The 17,144-nt window shown below is 37.5% G+C and overlaps 1 protein-coding gene across 1 annotated transcript in view; it reads left to right on the top strand.

Moving 5' to 3' along the window:
* si:dkey-112m2.1 (transmembrane protein 132C) overlaps positions 1-17,144 on the top strand; it is a 175,211-nt gene that overhangs the window by 95,056 nt on the left and 63,011 nt on the right. Inside the window, exon 3 of the mRNA XM_056268219.1 lies at positions 8,056-8,199. Within this exon, the coding sequence (XP_056124194.1) occupies positions 8,056-8,199 (144 nt within the window). The remainder of the gene's footprint in view (positions 1-8,055; positions 8,200-17,144) is intronic.

The raw sequence follows: 17,144 nt of genomic DNA, 5'->3' as shown, positions 1-17,144 counted from the left end.
TTAATGAATGAATCAGCATTTGTGAGCAAATAGGTTGAATGATTCAAATTACTCTCATAAAGATACCTTTCTGGTAATGACAGACTGACTGTGCATTTATCCCTTACATACTGATCTCTCTCTCTCCACAATCAAATATTCCATCCCTGATCTCAGTGGACAACATGGAAGAAAAAACAATTACTTACTCAATTCTTACTCGATGTTGATTTAATCAGCCTGGTCAATATAGATCACGGACATCTGCAGGGAGAGTTACACAGGAGAAACACACAACCCTAGCTCCGAAAACTGTCACGGAATGTGATTTTTGACGAATACCGTAATCGTCCGAGCATGTGCATCCCTCACTTTTATTATGTCAGAGAATCTGGGGAATTTACTCATGTTATTTTGGAGAACTGCCACAGGGTTGACGAACTGTCAGGATTTCGACAGATCTCCTCTATCTGATATTACAATCCATCTCCCTCCGCTCTCTGCTCCTTGCTTCTCCAGCCATCTCACAAGCGCTGACACTTCTATCACATTGGTAAATACTACTTTAATTGATACTCAGGTTGTTTTAGAATTAATGAGCTGGCACCCATGTGCTGATGTGAGGGGAAAGAACATCTCTCTTTAAATTGCTTTGCAGCCTTTATTGCGCTCCAGAAATCATATTAGCCAAACCAATCTCATTTAAATCTTCCATTCCCTAATTAACCCTCAATGCCTTCTCATGCTGCTTGCAACAGCACTTTTTGTAGGTTTTTAGATGAACTATCAGAGATTTGTGTCTCTTTGAATGTCTCTGTGTTGAGTATATTGGATTTTCATTCTGATCAATCAAAAAACAATTAAACTGAGAACAAAATCATCTTCATTATGCACATGCATTAAGTATTACATGAACAGATCAGATAGGACACAAAGGGGCGAAAAAACACCTGCATCTTATTCATTAACCACCCACAGTTCAGTTTAACCAGACACAATCTATACGCTGGCTTACCGCTGCTGGATGAGGATATGAATGTGAAGTTATTGGGCGAATTCTCTTTTGAAGGGAAGGGGACATTTTTTTGAAGGGTCGTTCAGCAGCCAACTTGGTCCATTTCCAATCATGCTAGTACAGCTCTTATCTACTATATAGGCTATATTTGATCAATATATAGTAAAAAAAACGTAATAATGTGAAATATTATTACTATTTAAAATGCTTATTCTGTATTTTGATATATTTTAAAAATGTAATTTATTCCAGTGATGGCAGAGCTGAATTTTTAACAGCCATTACTCAAGTCTTCAGAGTCACATGATCCTTCTGAAATCATTCTAATATGCTGGTGCTCAAGAAACTGTATTTGTCATGCTTAGTTCATTTAATGCACATTCAAGAGTATAAAAACTGCTAATGCATCAATTTAAAAGTATTTAAAAGTAAGATTAACTGTATTATTTGTGAGACGGGCTTCCATTCTTCTATCAAAAATGTGTTTAAGGCTGATTCAATTCATAGTGAATCTTAATGAAGTTGAAGTCTTTCCAGAGAAACAGGCTTTTATCCTTTGTCCCAAGACAAAATGTGTATGCTTTTATAAAACATAATGTGTGTTTCTGTATTTAAGCAAGTAGATAGGACCCAAACGCCAAACACATGATGTTTCGAATAAACCTGTGATAAAACCGCTTCACGGTATAAGCAATCTGAATGATACACAAGAGCATTTACAAATGATCCGTTACGAATGATATGTTAGCAGCAGGAAATACATGAAAGGAAACTGAGAATATTGAAGGTGCACGTGCTTCAGTCTTTTGCACTACTATGTAAAGTGTTCTAGGTGTTCAGCTATGTTTTCAATATTCAACACTACAAACAGATATACACACTAAATGTTTCAGAAGTGGTGAATTTAGTCACTGTCAGTTGAGGCACAGAGTGACCTTTAAATATAAAGACATCCCATATTTAAGTGTTTTTTTAGATGTGCTTTAGAATTTAAAGTGTGCTTTAAGAGGTATTTATAAAGGAAAGAAAGATGTGTTTTTTTACAAAGGGAATTCGTTTTTCTTTTCTAGGTGCTTTCTTTAATTCCATTTGTATCTAAATTAAATGTACCTAAGTGGAGCTCTTAAAGCCAATCTGATTGTACATTCCTGAATTGTGTACATGTTAGTATATTACAACACTTGGCTTTATGTGCTAATTAGGTATTTTATTTTAGATACAAATGGAAAAAAGAAAGATAGAAAAGAAAGCTAAACAAAAAGATATGGAAAAAAAGCAATCGTCAGGACTGTTTCTAATTGCATTTGGTCTGGGTCTTAGCGATAACATCAATTCCATTATTTTCTGCATTTGAATTGCACTGCAGCCCGTCTTCCGCATCCTCTCTTTGATTGGCTGAATGCAGGTGTTGGATGTTTAGAACAACGTGGGATATGCACAAGGATACATTGTGCCATTATCATTACCACTGCAAACAATAGGGATAGTTCACCCAATAGGGGATAGTAAGGGATAGTTTTTCTTTTTTTCTTTCGTGGAACAAAAAAGAAGATATTTTAAAGAATATCCTGGCCACTCTCTTCAATATAATGTTAATGATGTCAGGGGTTGTTAAGCTTCAAAGTATATACTGTATATAGTAAATGTAAATTCATTTCCCAGTTACACTTAATTTTGTCACATTTTCCTGGTTAAACCTTACATAAAAAGAGATTCTATTTTTTATTCTTACCTTAACTATGTAATTAATGTTCTATTTACCAATTATAAATCTCAACAAGTTATTGTTTTTAAGCAGTTTTACATGTATTCCAAGATAATGAATAAAGACAATAACAATTTAATGATACTTGTAATTTCACCAAGCTAATGGCTCACCAAAAAAAAAAAAACATTTCAAGTTTGAATTTGACGTGACATAAGACGGTGACATCTAAGTGGTGAGCTGTATTTGTATCAGGAGAAGAACAAAGTGTTTACAAGATTTTTTCTATGAATAAAAATGTAATTATGTGTCTGTTTCATAAATAAAATGTTCTTTTAATTTGGATCTTTTCAGTAATTTGGCTGATCTGGTTCACAAGGATTCGGCCATGATTTAGATTGATCCGTTTCTTGAGAAACTCAATGACAGTCCCATTAGCAGCGGTTAACAGTCAAGTCAAGTCAAGTCAAATATATTTATATAGCGCTTTTCACAATACAGATTGTATCAAAGCTGCTTCACAGTATCAATCAAAACAACTTAACAGTGTTTGTTTATTACTGGAAAAAGACATCCAAGTTTGGTAGAGCTGATCAGTGGTATGATGGGTCATTTAATTTGAATATCCCCAACTGAGCAAGCCAAAGGCAACAGTGGCAAGGAACCGAAAAACTCCATCAAGTGACCCGATGGTGTCCTAAAACTCCATCAGATGACCCAATGGAGAAAAAAAAACCTTGGGAGAACCCAGGCTCAGTCGGGGGCCAGTTCTCCTCTGGCGTTTATGAAGTAGAGGCCGAATTTACAGTAACTGTAAGATAAAAAATTTATATGAATGCCTGGCTAAATAGATGCGTCTTTAGTCTAGTTTTAAACTGGGAGAACGAGTCTGAGCAACGAACAATATCAGGAAGGCTATTCCAGAGCTTCGGAGCTAAATGTGAAAATGCTCTCCCTCCTTTGGTGGATCTGGATATCCTAGGAATGACCAGAAGCCTCGAATTTATTGATCTTAAAGAGCGCGATGGATTATAGGGCGATAGAAGATCCGTTAAATAGACTGGAGCTAAACCATTTAGAGCTTTATAGGTCAAAAGCAAGACCTTGTAATTAATACGGAACTTTATAGGTAACCAATGAAGTGATGATAGAATCGGTGTTATATGATCATATTTTCTTGATCTAGTAAGAACTCTAGCGGCTGCATTTTGGACTAACCCTAGCTTCTTTATTGAAGATGCAGGACAACCAGCTAATAAAGCATTACAGTAATCTAGTCTCGAGGTCATGAATGCATGAACTAACTTTTCTGCATCAGAGACTGATAGCATATTACGTAGCTTAGCAATGTTTCTAAGGTGGAAAAAGGCTGTTTTTGTAACATATGAAATATGCTTTTCAAAAGACAGGTTGCAGTCTAATGTAACACCCAGGTCTTTTACTGTAGCGGATAAAGTAACAGGGCATCCTAATATGTTAAAGTCGTGCTGTGAAAGGTTTTGTGGACGGTTTTTAGAACCGATAAGTATTACCTCTGTCTTGTCTGGATTTAATAAAAGAAAGTTACGCGTCATCCAATCTTTTATATCTTTAACAAAATCTGTCAATTTGGATAATTCAGCGTATTCATCTGGCCGTGATGAAATATATATTTGAGTGTCATCGGCATAACAATGGAAACTAATTCCATGTTTCCTTAGAATATTACCAAGTGGCAGCATATATATTGAGAATAATAAAGGGCCTAACACAGATCCCTGCGGCACTCCATAGTTTGCCGAAGTTATGATCGATTTTTCTCCATTTAAGTAGACGAAATGGTAGCGGTCAGATAAGTATGACCTGAACCAGCTTAATGCTTGTCCTTGAACACCAGTGTAATTTTGTAGTCGATCTAAGAGTATTGTGTGATCTATAGTATTGAACGCAGCACTAAGATCAAGTAAAACTAGAACTGAGATACAGCCTTGGTCCGAAGCTAAAAGTAAATCATTTGTGATTCTAACAAGCGCAGTTTCAGTGCTATGATGTGGCCTGAATCCAGACTGAAACTTTTCATAGATGTCGTTTTCTTGCAAGAAAGAGGCGAGTTGAGCGGACACAACTTTTTCTAATATTTTTGACATGAATGGAAGATTTGAGATGGGTCTGTAATTTGCTAGGTTATTTGGATCTAATTGTGGTTTCTTAATAAGAGGTTTTATAACTGCCAGCTTGAACGTTCTTGGAACATGACCTAAAGATAAAGATTAGTTAATAATATTGAGGAGAGGCTCTTCCACTATAGGTAACACTTCTTTCAATAGTTTAGTTGGTATATAGGATCTAATAGACATGTTGTTGTTTTAGATGAAGTGATAAGTTTATTTAACTCTTTTTGTTCTATGGTTGTAAAGCATTGTAATTGTTCTTGCGGGGTGATAATTGCGGCTGAATTATAAGGCGCGAGCAAAGATTGAGCGTTTACGATTGTGATTCTGATGCTTTCAATTTTCTCGGTGAAGAAGTTCATGAAATCATTACTACTAAACTGTAACGAGGTATTTTGTTCAGACGACGTCAGTTTATTTGTTAGTCTAGCCACGGTATTAAATAAAAACCTTGGATTATTTCGGTTGTTTTCTATTAGTTTGCTGAGGTGCTCAGCTCTGACCGTTTTAAGGGCCTTTTTATAACGTGACATACTGTCTTTCCACGCGATTCTAAAGACCTCTAAATTAGTTTTTTTCCATTTACGCTCTAAATTACGGGTTTCTCTCTTTAAAACATACCTAGTATTATTGTACCATGGTGCTATACTTTTTTCTCTGACCTTTTTTAATCTAATGGGTGCAACAATAGCCAATGTTCTAGAGAGAATGGAGCTCATAGTGCTAGTTAATTCGTCTAGTTCATCTGTTTGTTTGGGTTCAGGCTAGGGATGTCCCGATACCACTTTTTCACTTCCGATACCGAGACCGATGCCGCAGCTTTGGCTTTTGCCGATACCGATATTAATCCGATATTTTTATTTTATTCTTAAACTAATAAAAAATATAGCAATTTTCTCAATTAGCCACCTAAAATATACCTCCTATATAGTCCACAACAACAGTTGATTATGAAAGATTGCCACCCTTTATTCAAACACTACAAAAAAATAAAGAAATATATAAATGAAAGAAAATACAGATACTTCAATACTTAAAGCTAGCTAGCTACCAACAGGTTTAAAGTTAAAACAATTTAAACAGCAGCATTCTACATTGTAAATACCAGTACAGTTTTTGTTTTTTAAATCAAGTAGAATTTCTATAACTGTGTTAAACTGATTATCACTCTTGTGTGTGTTAAACACAATCTACTTAATACAGACAGCTTCATTATAAAGATAAACAACAAATCCCCAAAATATATGATCATAATCTATGACAAAAATGCTATTATAAACTAGATTAGTGGATAATACACATTGCTCTTCTTATTGTTGTAAAATACATTCATGAAAAACAAGGGTAACAAAAATGAAAAAGATAATTATTTTAGATATAGCTAAATCTGCTATAAAATTGAGACATGTTTTAAGTGTATTGCACAGCTATTTAATGAGGCAGCAACATTAATAATTATTAATGTTAATAAGCTTTAATTGCGTCATTGCATTATGATATGAAAGGCTTCAATACAGTGCGGCACAAAGCGCGAATGCGCATCCCGAGCGGAGAATGATGCGCTTGAAGCCACGTGGAGTTACAGCACGCAGCGCGTCGAGTCCGCTTTGAAAAGTTCAAAGCACAACGGAGATACATATTGATGGACAGTGTATTATACAGTATCTATCTATGCAATCGTTTATTGAGCCTTTTCTTTTAACAGTTTTAAATTTTAGTTACTGTGCGCGTGAAGAACAATTATAGTGCTCTGACTCTAGTGTTGTGATCAAACCCTATGGATCAAACCGACAGCGTCCGACACCCGGTAGAGAGTAACACGATTGAGTTACAGCAATAAAGTCCAGCAAGATAAAGTTGTTATATGCGAAAACATAGACCTTTATCTTACAGATCAAGTATAATACTATTAACATTGAATCATCTTGAAGATAGTTTCATCATTGACTGTAACCGAACGCGACGCGCTGTTTGAATGCTGAATGGAGAATGACTGACAGCCGCGAGAGGGAAAAGTTTACGTGATCTTGAATTTAATGACTTAAATATTAATTTCTCTCTCACATAATGGCTTCAGAACACTTATAATAGAGTGCACGAAAACGTTATGGTACTTTAGAATGTTTTTGTGCCTTTTGTGGGGCTTAACAATAACACATAATAGTATACCCACAATATCGGATTTGGATCGGCCTCGTCTGATCGATGTCTGATCGATACCCGATCCCGCAAAAATGGCAGTATCGGAGCCGATACCGATCCTGAGTATCGGATCGGGACATCCCTAGTTCAGGCAGCAGCTGAGTCAGATCAGATAAGCTATTTGAGAAATGATCTATGGTGGATGGAAGAATTGTTCTACCTGGTCGATAACGTGGCGCAGCATGACATATTACAGCGGTATGTAATATGCAAGTTACCATGTAATGGTTCGTGACATCATCACTTTGTGGAATGATATCTAACAGTTCCCTGAAGGTGAAGATTATCAGTGAATATCGTCTTAAATTTCGAACTGTAGTCAAACAAAGCTATCAAATGACTTCAGAAGATTTTAAATATAGTTCACAATTGGTATGGACTGCAATTTTGATACTTATATAATGCTTGTGTGTCCTTTTTGAATTTTGAAATCTCCAGTCCCCATTGTATTTGCAGGCAAAAGAATGAATTATAGTAAATGAGTAAATTATTGACATTTTCACCTTTTGTGTTCCATGAGAGTGAGTAAATAATGACTGAATTTATTTTTGGGGTGCATGCATCATATTCCATATAATAGACTTAAACATTTTCCAAACAGAGATCTTTTGTAGCACATACAATTATGATTGTATGTGAAGAAAGCAGAACACAATGACTCAAACTGATTTTGAGGTTATACAAGCACATCTGTAGCCTACAGTGTATTACATGAGCTTTTGGTTAGTCTCTCCCTTTGTCTGTATAATGCATAAGGCAAAACAACTGCAATCTGTTTAAGAACAGGAAACATTTTTGTTAATCATCCAGTTTCCAAGAGGTGTGTCATGGAAAATGCAATAAAGGTATATACATGTTATATATATTTTTAAAGTAAATGTATTAAGTTTTTCGCACAAAGGAACATAAATAAATTAAAGATGATCTATAAACTTTTTGTTCTTTTATTTAAAAAAACACATTACATAGGCTATACTGAATGATCCTTTTGATGTTTCTAACAGAGTCAAGTTGAAGGATGGTGTGGCGTTTCTGGGGGCGAGGGCCAGTAACCCGGTTCAGTGGACAGTTAGTCAAGACGTCAGGAGTGAGGGACACAGAGTGGTCACTCTGCACTGCCGTAGGAAGGAAGCCAACTTCGGAAAAAGGTCAGTAACCCTTCAATCGGTCTGCTCTATTAACCGAATTAAAAGAATTCTGGATCTAGAGAAGGATGGTATCAAAGACGTTATCATCAGAAGGCTGCTGGTTACTTGAATGACCCAGAAGTTCAAAGTTTAAGATCAATGCTTCAGGCAAAAACACTCCAAACTAAAAAGGTTTTTTTTTTCTCACTTACAATTCTGCTCTCTTCGTAAAGTTTTGGCCAAGAAAGATTCAAACGCATACGCATATACTGTGACCTGCACCATACAGCCCTTTGGCATTTAGTTATTAAATATAAGCATCTCTGCCTACTGACTCTTCTTCTAAACTCTTCTGCTCTTTTCATATACAGGCCCTCTGGTACTTGCAGCATGTTTTGTGCATTTCTACAGAGGCGCTACTACATTTCTCAAAGCGCTGAAATAATTTCAAAGTTCAACCTTTTCCCTAACAAGCTACTTTATCTTTATATCTACTTTAAGCTAGTAGCTTTGTAGGGACTTGTTTTTTTTCCCCTGTACTGGGTTCAGAAGTCTAATTCATTTTAGTCACTTATTTATTTATTTAGTTTGCTGCTGTACATAATGCACCTTTGCCTTCGTTATATAAATAAGTGTGTTTTAATAGTTGTATTTATTTTGTTTGTTTATCTGCTTAAAGGGATAGTTTACCAATAAATTACAATTCTGTCATCAATCACTCATACTCATGTTGTTCCAAACCCAGATGAATCCTGAATTAAATCTGTTTGTCATATAAAGCGATCACGTCACTTCAGAAGACTTGGATTAAACCCCTCAGTTCAAATGCAAGTTCATTTTTATGCAGGTTTTGGTGTAATGGACTTTAAATAGAGGGACAGAAATCTCTCAGGTTTCATTAAAATATCTTTATTTGTGTTGCGAAGATGAAAATAATTATTGTGGGTTTGGAACGACACGAGGGTGGTTTACTGCTGTCGCTGCTGCCAATTTGACCCGGGTTCGTTTGATTTTGGTTCATTCACACTGCCAGTGATTTTCCAGAATCAGAGAGTGCGTTCACACACAACCCGTAAAAATCCCGTAAAGACACGTGACATCGATGTGACATGTAATGTCTCAGCAGCGTCTTAAGTTTGCTTATGAGCTGCGATTTCTTGTGCAAAACCACGCTTGTGCATTTTTCTCTCTGATTCGATCATAAATTAGCGCATTACGTACCGTTTCACTAGCTGGCGAACGATCCCGGCTTCAGCGTCATCATTACGACACGGCATTGATTACAGCTTTTGTTCACATAGCGTGCGTTCCGGGATTGAACACGAAAATCTTACTAGGTCCCCAACCCTGCATCAATCCCGGGTCGTGTTTGCGTTCACACAGAAGGCGTTCTGGCAATTTCCCGGGATCAACGCGCTGTGTGAAAGGGGCTTAAAATTGAGGTACAAAATAGAGATTCAAAAATAAATTAAAACATAATCGAATAGTCTTATATTTAATCTCCCACCAGGACTGATATTAAACCTAGATCCTTTCACGTTGGTGGTGTTTGTATCTATTTTCTGTAATGCAAACTGCGGTTTATGTTCGTAATCTTGGTCCAGAAATTGTAACCTGTCAAACTCTTTTTTGCTTTTTTTCACTCAGAGAGATTAGAAAGTTATTGACTGACAGCTGTGATCTCAGCCCTTTTAGGTCCCTCAACTCTTCCAGTACCTCTCTTTGGTGACATTTGCATATGCAAATGAATCCCACAAACACGCCCCATTCCAACCCCTGATTAAAAAAAGAAACTTTGTTTTGCTGCCTGAATGAGACAGGGATATAAAATATCTGTGTTATTTAAGTCTGGTTTAAGCCTGCAAATCCATTACTTTCAAATGCGTCAGTTCATATAATGGCCACACAGTGTGGGGTGGTAAGCGGTATCGACAGAGCTCTGAGCTTTCATGCACTCATTTTCAGCCTAAAGAGAGAAATGATGAACATTAACAGAATTTTCTTTCCTCGCCTGTAGAATTTTATATAAATCATATTCCAATAACGTACAGTTATTTGATTATGCTCGCTCATTGAAATTCCTATCCCACCTAATGTGTGGGTGTTTCGAGAAGATATTCTTGTTACTCTGACATGCTTTACCTAATTGTAATTTTTGTCCCCGGCAACTGAAAAAATTACGTTTTGGGTTTACAGGGGCTTTTAAAGTTTTATGATTCGTGCACAAGGGAGCTGTAGTTTACAACTGCTTCAAAAGCACTCACTGAAATCCTTTTGACCACTAGAAATCTGGAAAAACACCCACCAAAATTTAAATAAAACTCACTTCTCGGAAGAAAAAAAGTCAGAATATCCCTACAAAACCCACATTTCACCTTAAGAGCTTAAGTAGTTACACTCCTTGTCTTTCAAACCGGTCTATAAAACTTTGTAAAGGAGGTTTCCTTAGAGTACAGGAGGTGGGGATGTTTTCCAGATAACCTTTTCTCGTCTATTCTTTTTCTTTAGAGCTCAGGAGATGATAGTGAGAGAGGTACAGGAACATGTGCTAGCTCCAGTCCACAGGGGGCAGATTGGTATGGTAATGAGTTAGACTTTTTTGATTTCTCCAACTCTCCGCTATATCACTAATGAGTCTTTACACACTCTGACAAAAGTTGATTTTATGATTTTTCTGCATAATAATGTCTGGTTTAAATCATATTTCCTCTACAAAGTTGGGAAGACGGGAGCTCTGTTCCAAAATCAAGTGTGCTACCTTGTTGTCTAACGACTACCAACATAGGCAGCTACAAAGACAGCTTTCTAACTAAAATGTAACCTAATATGTGACTGATTTGAAATGCTCTACATAGGCAGAAACCGCGTAAAACACATAATTGCAATGTTGGGTTCAGAAATCTATTTTGGTAATATGGAGTAAAATAGTCTATATAAATATTGATGATTTCTAGAGTTTATTAATCTGTTTGAAATATGCCAACACAGGACAGGAAACTGCTATTTCATAGGGACTATAAAATGACTTGGCAGCTCACTAGGTTTTGGACCTGAGTATTAGGGCTGCCCACAAAAAAACATAAACGACTAGTCGTTTATTTAAGCCATTAGTCGACTAGTTGCATGTTTATGATATTCATTTAATTACTTAAATGTATATGCTGATACATCGGCAAATGGTTGGAGTTTCAGGGCTGAGAAAGAATGTGTAACTTTGCTAACAAAACCATAATAATGAGCCTTTGAAATATAAATGAAGGTATCAAGCGCACAAATAAAGGGGATGCACCTATAGAGAGAAATACACGTTAAGTTCAATGTCATGCAGTAAGTGTGGTACTACTGTAATTTTCCTTCCGCACAAACACTTGGATATGCGCCTAATAACAGCGCACATTTATTTAGGTTAACGTTAGAGAGAGCGGCCATGTTAGTGGCTAATGTTAGGCTACTACATGTTTCAAATGATAAGCCATATTTGAGGTTGACGAATGATTGGTGATCGTATGGATTTCCTGCCCAACATGATTACCACGTGTTAACGTTCTACTGTCTGTCTTCAGTTTTTTTTCTGAGACTCACAGGGTAATTGGTGGGCTAAGCCTCTTCTCGTCGACTAACGTTTGATCAATTATTAGGAGGCAGCCCTAATGTTCATGTATTCGAGTTTGAGTTTATTAAAGGTGTTTTACATTTACATTGATTTGTTTAGCAGATGCTTTTATCCAAAGCAACTTACAATGAGGAACATCAGTAGTTTTGGGTTGACAGCAAAAAAAAGTTTTTCAGGAATGGAAGTTACAATTACTCCACTGTTTTACAATTTAATTAGAATTTAAAGTTCTTGTTATGATTTAGTCAATTTGTAAGAATTTGCAATCAGTCACTGTGTAGGTGATAATTGAATCGTTGGTAAACCAGTATTTTGGGCTGCTTAATTAAAGGACTACAGGATAAATGGTAGAATTATCCATTTTGCGTTTGAACATTCTTACGGTACAGTGCATGGCATGACAAACTACCAGAGCCTCTGATGACTCATATGAGAGCAATTATACTGGAGCGTCGCACGGATAAAGATGTGAAGTTGATAGTCGTCTCAAGCTGGAGATGATTAAGAAGAAGCATGAAAAAGAAATTATGTTAGTTTCTTCAGGGAATATCACAAGTCCTCAAGACGTCTCTGTCAAGCAAAGCAGCACTGCACTGTTTGAACGCGTACTGTACATTGCCAAATCAAAGCAGACAAATAACAGATCTGAGCTAGGTCTCTAAAACCCCCGTTTTGAGTCGCCGGATCCACCAACCCTCTGCGCTCCGGGACCTCCCCCACTTTACAAATTAAGCACTGGACATTGCCTACGATACCTTTAATTCTTGAAGTAAATCTGCCTACTATAAGTCTGAAGAATACACCAAAAAAAAGTTATTAAAGGTTTATTTCAAAATGACTGATATTATTTTGACATATTCAGCATAGGGGTCTCTGGCACCCCATATGAAAAAGAAGAGAACATAGAACACTACACAAACAGTAATTTTATTTTTGTTCATTAAGGCAACTAATTTTCCATTGTGACACAGGAGGTGCCGGATCCAATAAAAAAGGTTCCGGATCCAACGTCGGAGGTGACGGAACATGTTCCGGCGACTTCCGGCTCAAATGAAGCCCTGGGAATGTCATAGAGGCTAGCAAAAGCAAGCTAGCTTCGAAAGCATTAGATCCCACACTGCCTTCTGAGCGTCTCCAAAGCCACGTCTCCTTCAAAACACATGAGGGGCGGCGTTAAATTACCTCATGTCTCAAAGCACACATTCGGACCAAATGCAATGATTGGACGAACATTTTTTTGGTCCTGAGACTTCCACAGAAGATATATATAAAATTATTCTTAATTTTTATTTTAAGTGGTTAAATTACAACCTCTTCTGTTATTGATTCCTATCAGGATGTGAAGAGAGTTTCAACCAGAATAACAATAAGGGTTTATGAAAAAAATAGCCTACCCTACCTTTAACTGACTGTTTCATTACAGACAAGCCTCTTATGCTCACCAAGGCTGCATTTATTTGATTAAAAATACAGTTAAAACAGTAACATTGTGAAAAAAATATTACATTTGACAAATAATACATAATACAATTTAATATATTTAAAATGTCATTTATACCTGTGATGGCAATGCTACATTTACAGCAGCCATTCAGTGTCCCATGATCCTTCAGAAATCATTCTAATTCTTTCCAAAAAAAATAAATAATAATAATAATAATTTGTATTATATGTACTGTATGATCTGGGTTTTTTAAAACCTCAAACATGTAACACTTTTCTTCAGAGTTAACTATGTATTATATTTGAGCTTTTTTTAGCTATTGGTCAGACTGGGAGAGATAGACCAGCTTAGATTAGCTAGGACAGGCAAACCATCTGTTTTTAACAGTTTTTTCATCAGATTCAGACCCCAAACATTAAATGAAGGTTAATTTGTGCCCACTCTCTTCTCTCTCACACACACACACACACACACACACACACACACACACACACACACACACACACACACACACACACACACACACACACACACACTCTCTCTCTCTCTCTCTCTATTTCTCACTCATCTGTATCTCTCGTTCAGCTTGACTGTGGAGGAAATTTTTCTTTTTCATATTCCTCTCAAACGGTGTGTGAAATGAGAGGATCAGTTACTCCTGGAAGGAGCAGATGTGCTTCCAGTGAATTTCTTATGCGGAATCCCCAACCCTGCCCCATCCCTAAAGTAACAAGCTCCACTCACCCTTCTAGAACGACGTGGTAAAACTCAACAAAATATCTTTATAAGACGCCCTCTTCGCTAGTGAAGAATGTGTCGAATTTTGTTTCTTATCCCAAAGTACTTTGTTTTTGGTCCAGAAGTTCAGTTTGCTCATGTTTCCATGGGTAAAGAGGCTGTAATTGGGCCTTGAGTGCCGTGTTTGGACGTGTTGCTTGCTGTTTTGTGATGGTATTGATTTAGCAGTGGGAACGCCACTTATCGAGGTGCTTGAAGCGGCACAGCAAGACGTCTAATCCTGGGGTTGGGACTCTGCTCAATGGGGCAGGCTATAATCCCCCATACCGTCAGTGGCGCGGAGAGCCGGGGATGATTCCCAGCATAAAACGAACAAGATACTCTTTCATCAACTTATTTATTCTTTTCATTGGAGTGCCACAGCGGGGATTAGATTGAGCCATCTTGTCTTTTGTTTTGAGTTTGTCCTTTCTTCTCTCAGCCTGTCGCTGGATCGATGGAGAGGTGGAGTGAGTCTCAGGTGAACAGACTGACGCTCCCTGCTCACACTCTTTCCCTTTCCTTGTCGGATCCACTACACACCAATCAGAGCATGTTTGACAGGTCAGGCATGTTTTAATGTCTGTTCCGGCACAACTTTTAATGGTTTCTCCTTTGTTTTAGTTTTGTAGTTTTTTTTTTTATAAAGGCTGTAGAAGGCTATACATTATATTTCCCATTAATCATGGCCACAGTTCCTCGGCTGACATTGAGAGTTTATTCATATATATATTGTTACTTAAAAAGTTTATGGTCGGTAAGATTTTTTTAATGTTTACGAAGAAGTCTCTTATGCTCACCAAGGCTGCATTTTTATGACAGTAGAACAGTAAAACCAGTAATATCCAGAAAAATATTCATCCAATTATAAAATAAGTTTTGTGTAAATAATACATTTATTTTGTTAAAATAAATGTGTGTGTGTGTGTGTCAAGTCAAGTCACCTTTATAGCTTCACAGTGATAACATGAAAATAATACAACAAAGTTTGTGTTTGTGTGTGTGTGTGTGTGTGTGTGTGTGTGTGTGTGTGTGTGTGTGTGTGCAGTACACACACACTCACACAAATTTTATTTATAAATATATACTCTTACTTCATATATTCTTACACAAATTTTAAAAGATAAAGATGCTCTCTTGCAGCCAGCAAACCGTGTATTTAAACCATGATAACCACCCAAACTTTGACATCTTGGGTAAAGTTATTATCCCTTTCTTCTTCTTTGTTGTCATCTTCTTCTTTGCCCTTTTCTTCTTCGTTGTCTTCTATTTCTTTAAACAACTTGTTTTCCCTCCCTGCACCAGCCAAATGCAATTGATTGCCCATGCACTTCACTCACAGAGAAGATGTTCAACACCTTAAAGACATCAGACATAGTTTGGCTTGAATGCAAACTACACCCTTTCCCCAGAGGTGTTGGATTTAAATTCGAAACATGCTTGTCAGCATCCATCTGTCAGCCGCCTGCCTCTGTTTAGATAAGAAATCTCGAACCCGGTGAATTCATGATGAGGGACAGTGAAAGAAAAACTTATGCAGGAACAAACACACGCCCATCAGCCATTCACAAGGCAAGGGTATTCTAATGAAAGAATCAGGCTTCTTCATACAAAGCCAATCTCACTAAACCATTTCTGAATAAATATAAGGCTGTGCGGTGATTTCTAAAGCAGCTCCTGGTTGCCGTTGGCCTTTTCTCTGGTTGATTTCATTAAAGCAGTGTGTCTGGACCACTTAATCGGGTTGCTGATCCAGAGTTGACCCTGATGTGACCTCTCCTCTCACCCTCTGTCTTTCTACCTCATTAATGTGCCAAGGACACTAGTGAAGTTCCTTTCTCCTCATGCGTGCACACACACATGCACTTAGGTTGCTAGCTCTTTGTCAGAAGCTTCACCCCACAGGTCAGTGCACTATTGAGCTCTGTTAGTATCTGCTTGTAACAAACTCTCTCATTGTGCTGTCAGAAACCCCAGTCACATAAAGGGCAACAAGGACAAGTATAAAGTGTTTCTGATATAGCAGTGTTTTGGTGGGAAACTAATCTTTGTTTGTTTGTGTGTTTGTGTTTGTGTGTTTGTGTTTGTGTGTGTGTGTGTGTGTGTGTGTGTGTGTGTGTGTGTGTGTGTGTGTGTGTGTGTGTGTGTGTGTGTGTGTGTGTGTGTGTGTTCTTATTACATTGTGAGGACCAAATGTCCCCACAAGAATAGTAAAACGTGAAATCACCTACATTGTGAGGACTAGCCAATGGTCCCCACAAGGGAAATTGATTAATGAACATACTTAATGATGTTTTTTAGAAAATGTAAAAGAGCAGAAAGTTTTCTGTGATGGGTTTAGGGGTAGGGTTAGTGTAAGGGGACAGAATATACAGTTTGTACAGTATAAAAATCATTACGTCTATGGAGAGTCTCCACAAAGATAGTGGACCAGATGTGAATCATCTTTTAGGACAGGTAATAATTATTGTGCACTTCCCTCTGAAGCCAAGGAGGTTTATAATACCTGTAGACAGTTTGTTTCTGTGAAATGAGCCAATCTGTGGAAATATCTTCCTACAAATATAAAGACTTTAACTGTCCACCTTTAAAAAACAAACAAAAGCCTGGTTTGTACAGCAGTAGCAGTGTGATCATGCCATATGAAATGTACACTCACCGGCCACTTTATTAGGTACACCTGTCCAACTGCTCGTTAACACTTAATTTCTAAGCAGCCAATCACATGGCGGCAACTCAGTGCATTTAGGCATGTAGACATGGTCAAGACAATCTCCTGCAGTTCAAACCAAGCACCAGTATGGGGAAGAAAGTTGATTTGAGTGACTTTGAACGTGGCATGATTGTTGGTGCCAGAAGGGCTGGTCTGAGTATTTCAGAAACTGCTAATCTACTGGGATTTTCACGCACAACCATCTCTAGGGTTTACAGAGAATGGTCCGAAAAAGAAAAAACATCCAGTGAGCGGCAGTTCTGTGGGCGGAAATGCCTTGTTGATGCCAGAGGTCAGAGGAGAATGGCCAGACTGGTTCGAGCTGATAGAAGGGCAACAGTGACTGAAATAACCACTCGTTACAACCGAGGTATGTAGCAAAGCATTTGTGAAGCCACAACACGCACAACCTTGAGGCG

The sequence above is a fragment of the Rhinichthys klamathensis genome, unplaced genomic scaffold, assembly GCF_029890125.1.
Source record: "Rhinichthys klamathensis goyatoka isolate OS25496 unplaced genomic scaffold, OSU_Roscu_1.1 h1tg000270l_1, whole genome shotgun sequence".
Taxonomy (NCBI): Eukaryota; Metazoa; Chordata; class Actinopteri; order Cypriniformes; family Leuciscidae; genus Rhinichthys; species Rhinichthys klamathensis.
This window is presented reverse-complemented; position numbering and strand designations above follow the sequence as displayed.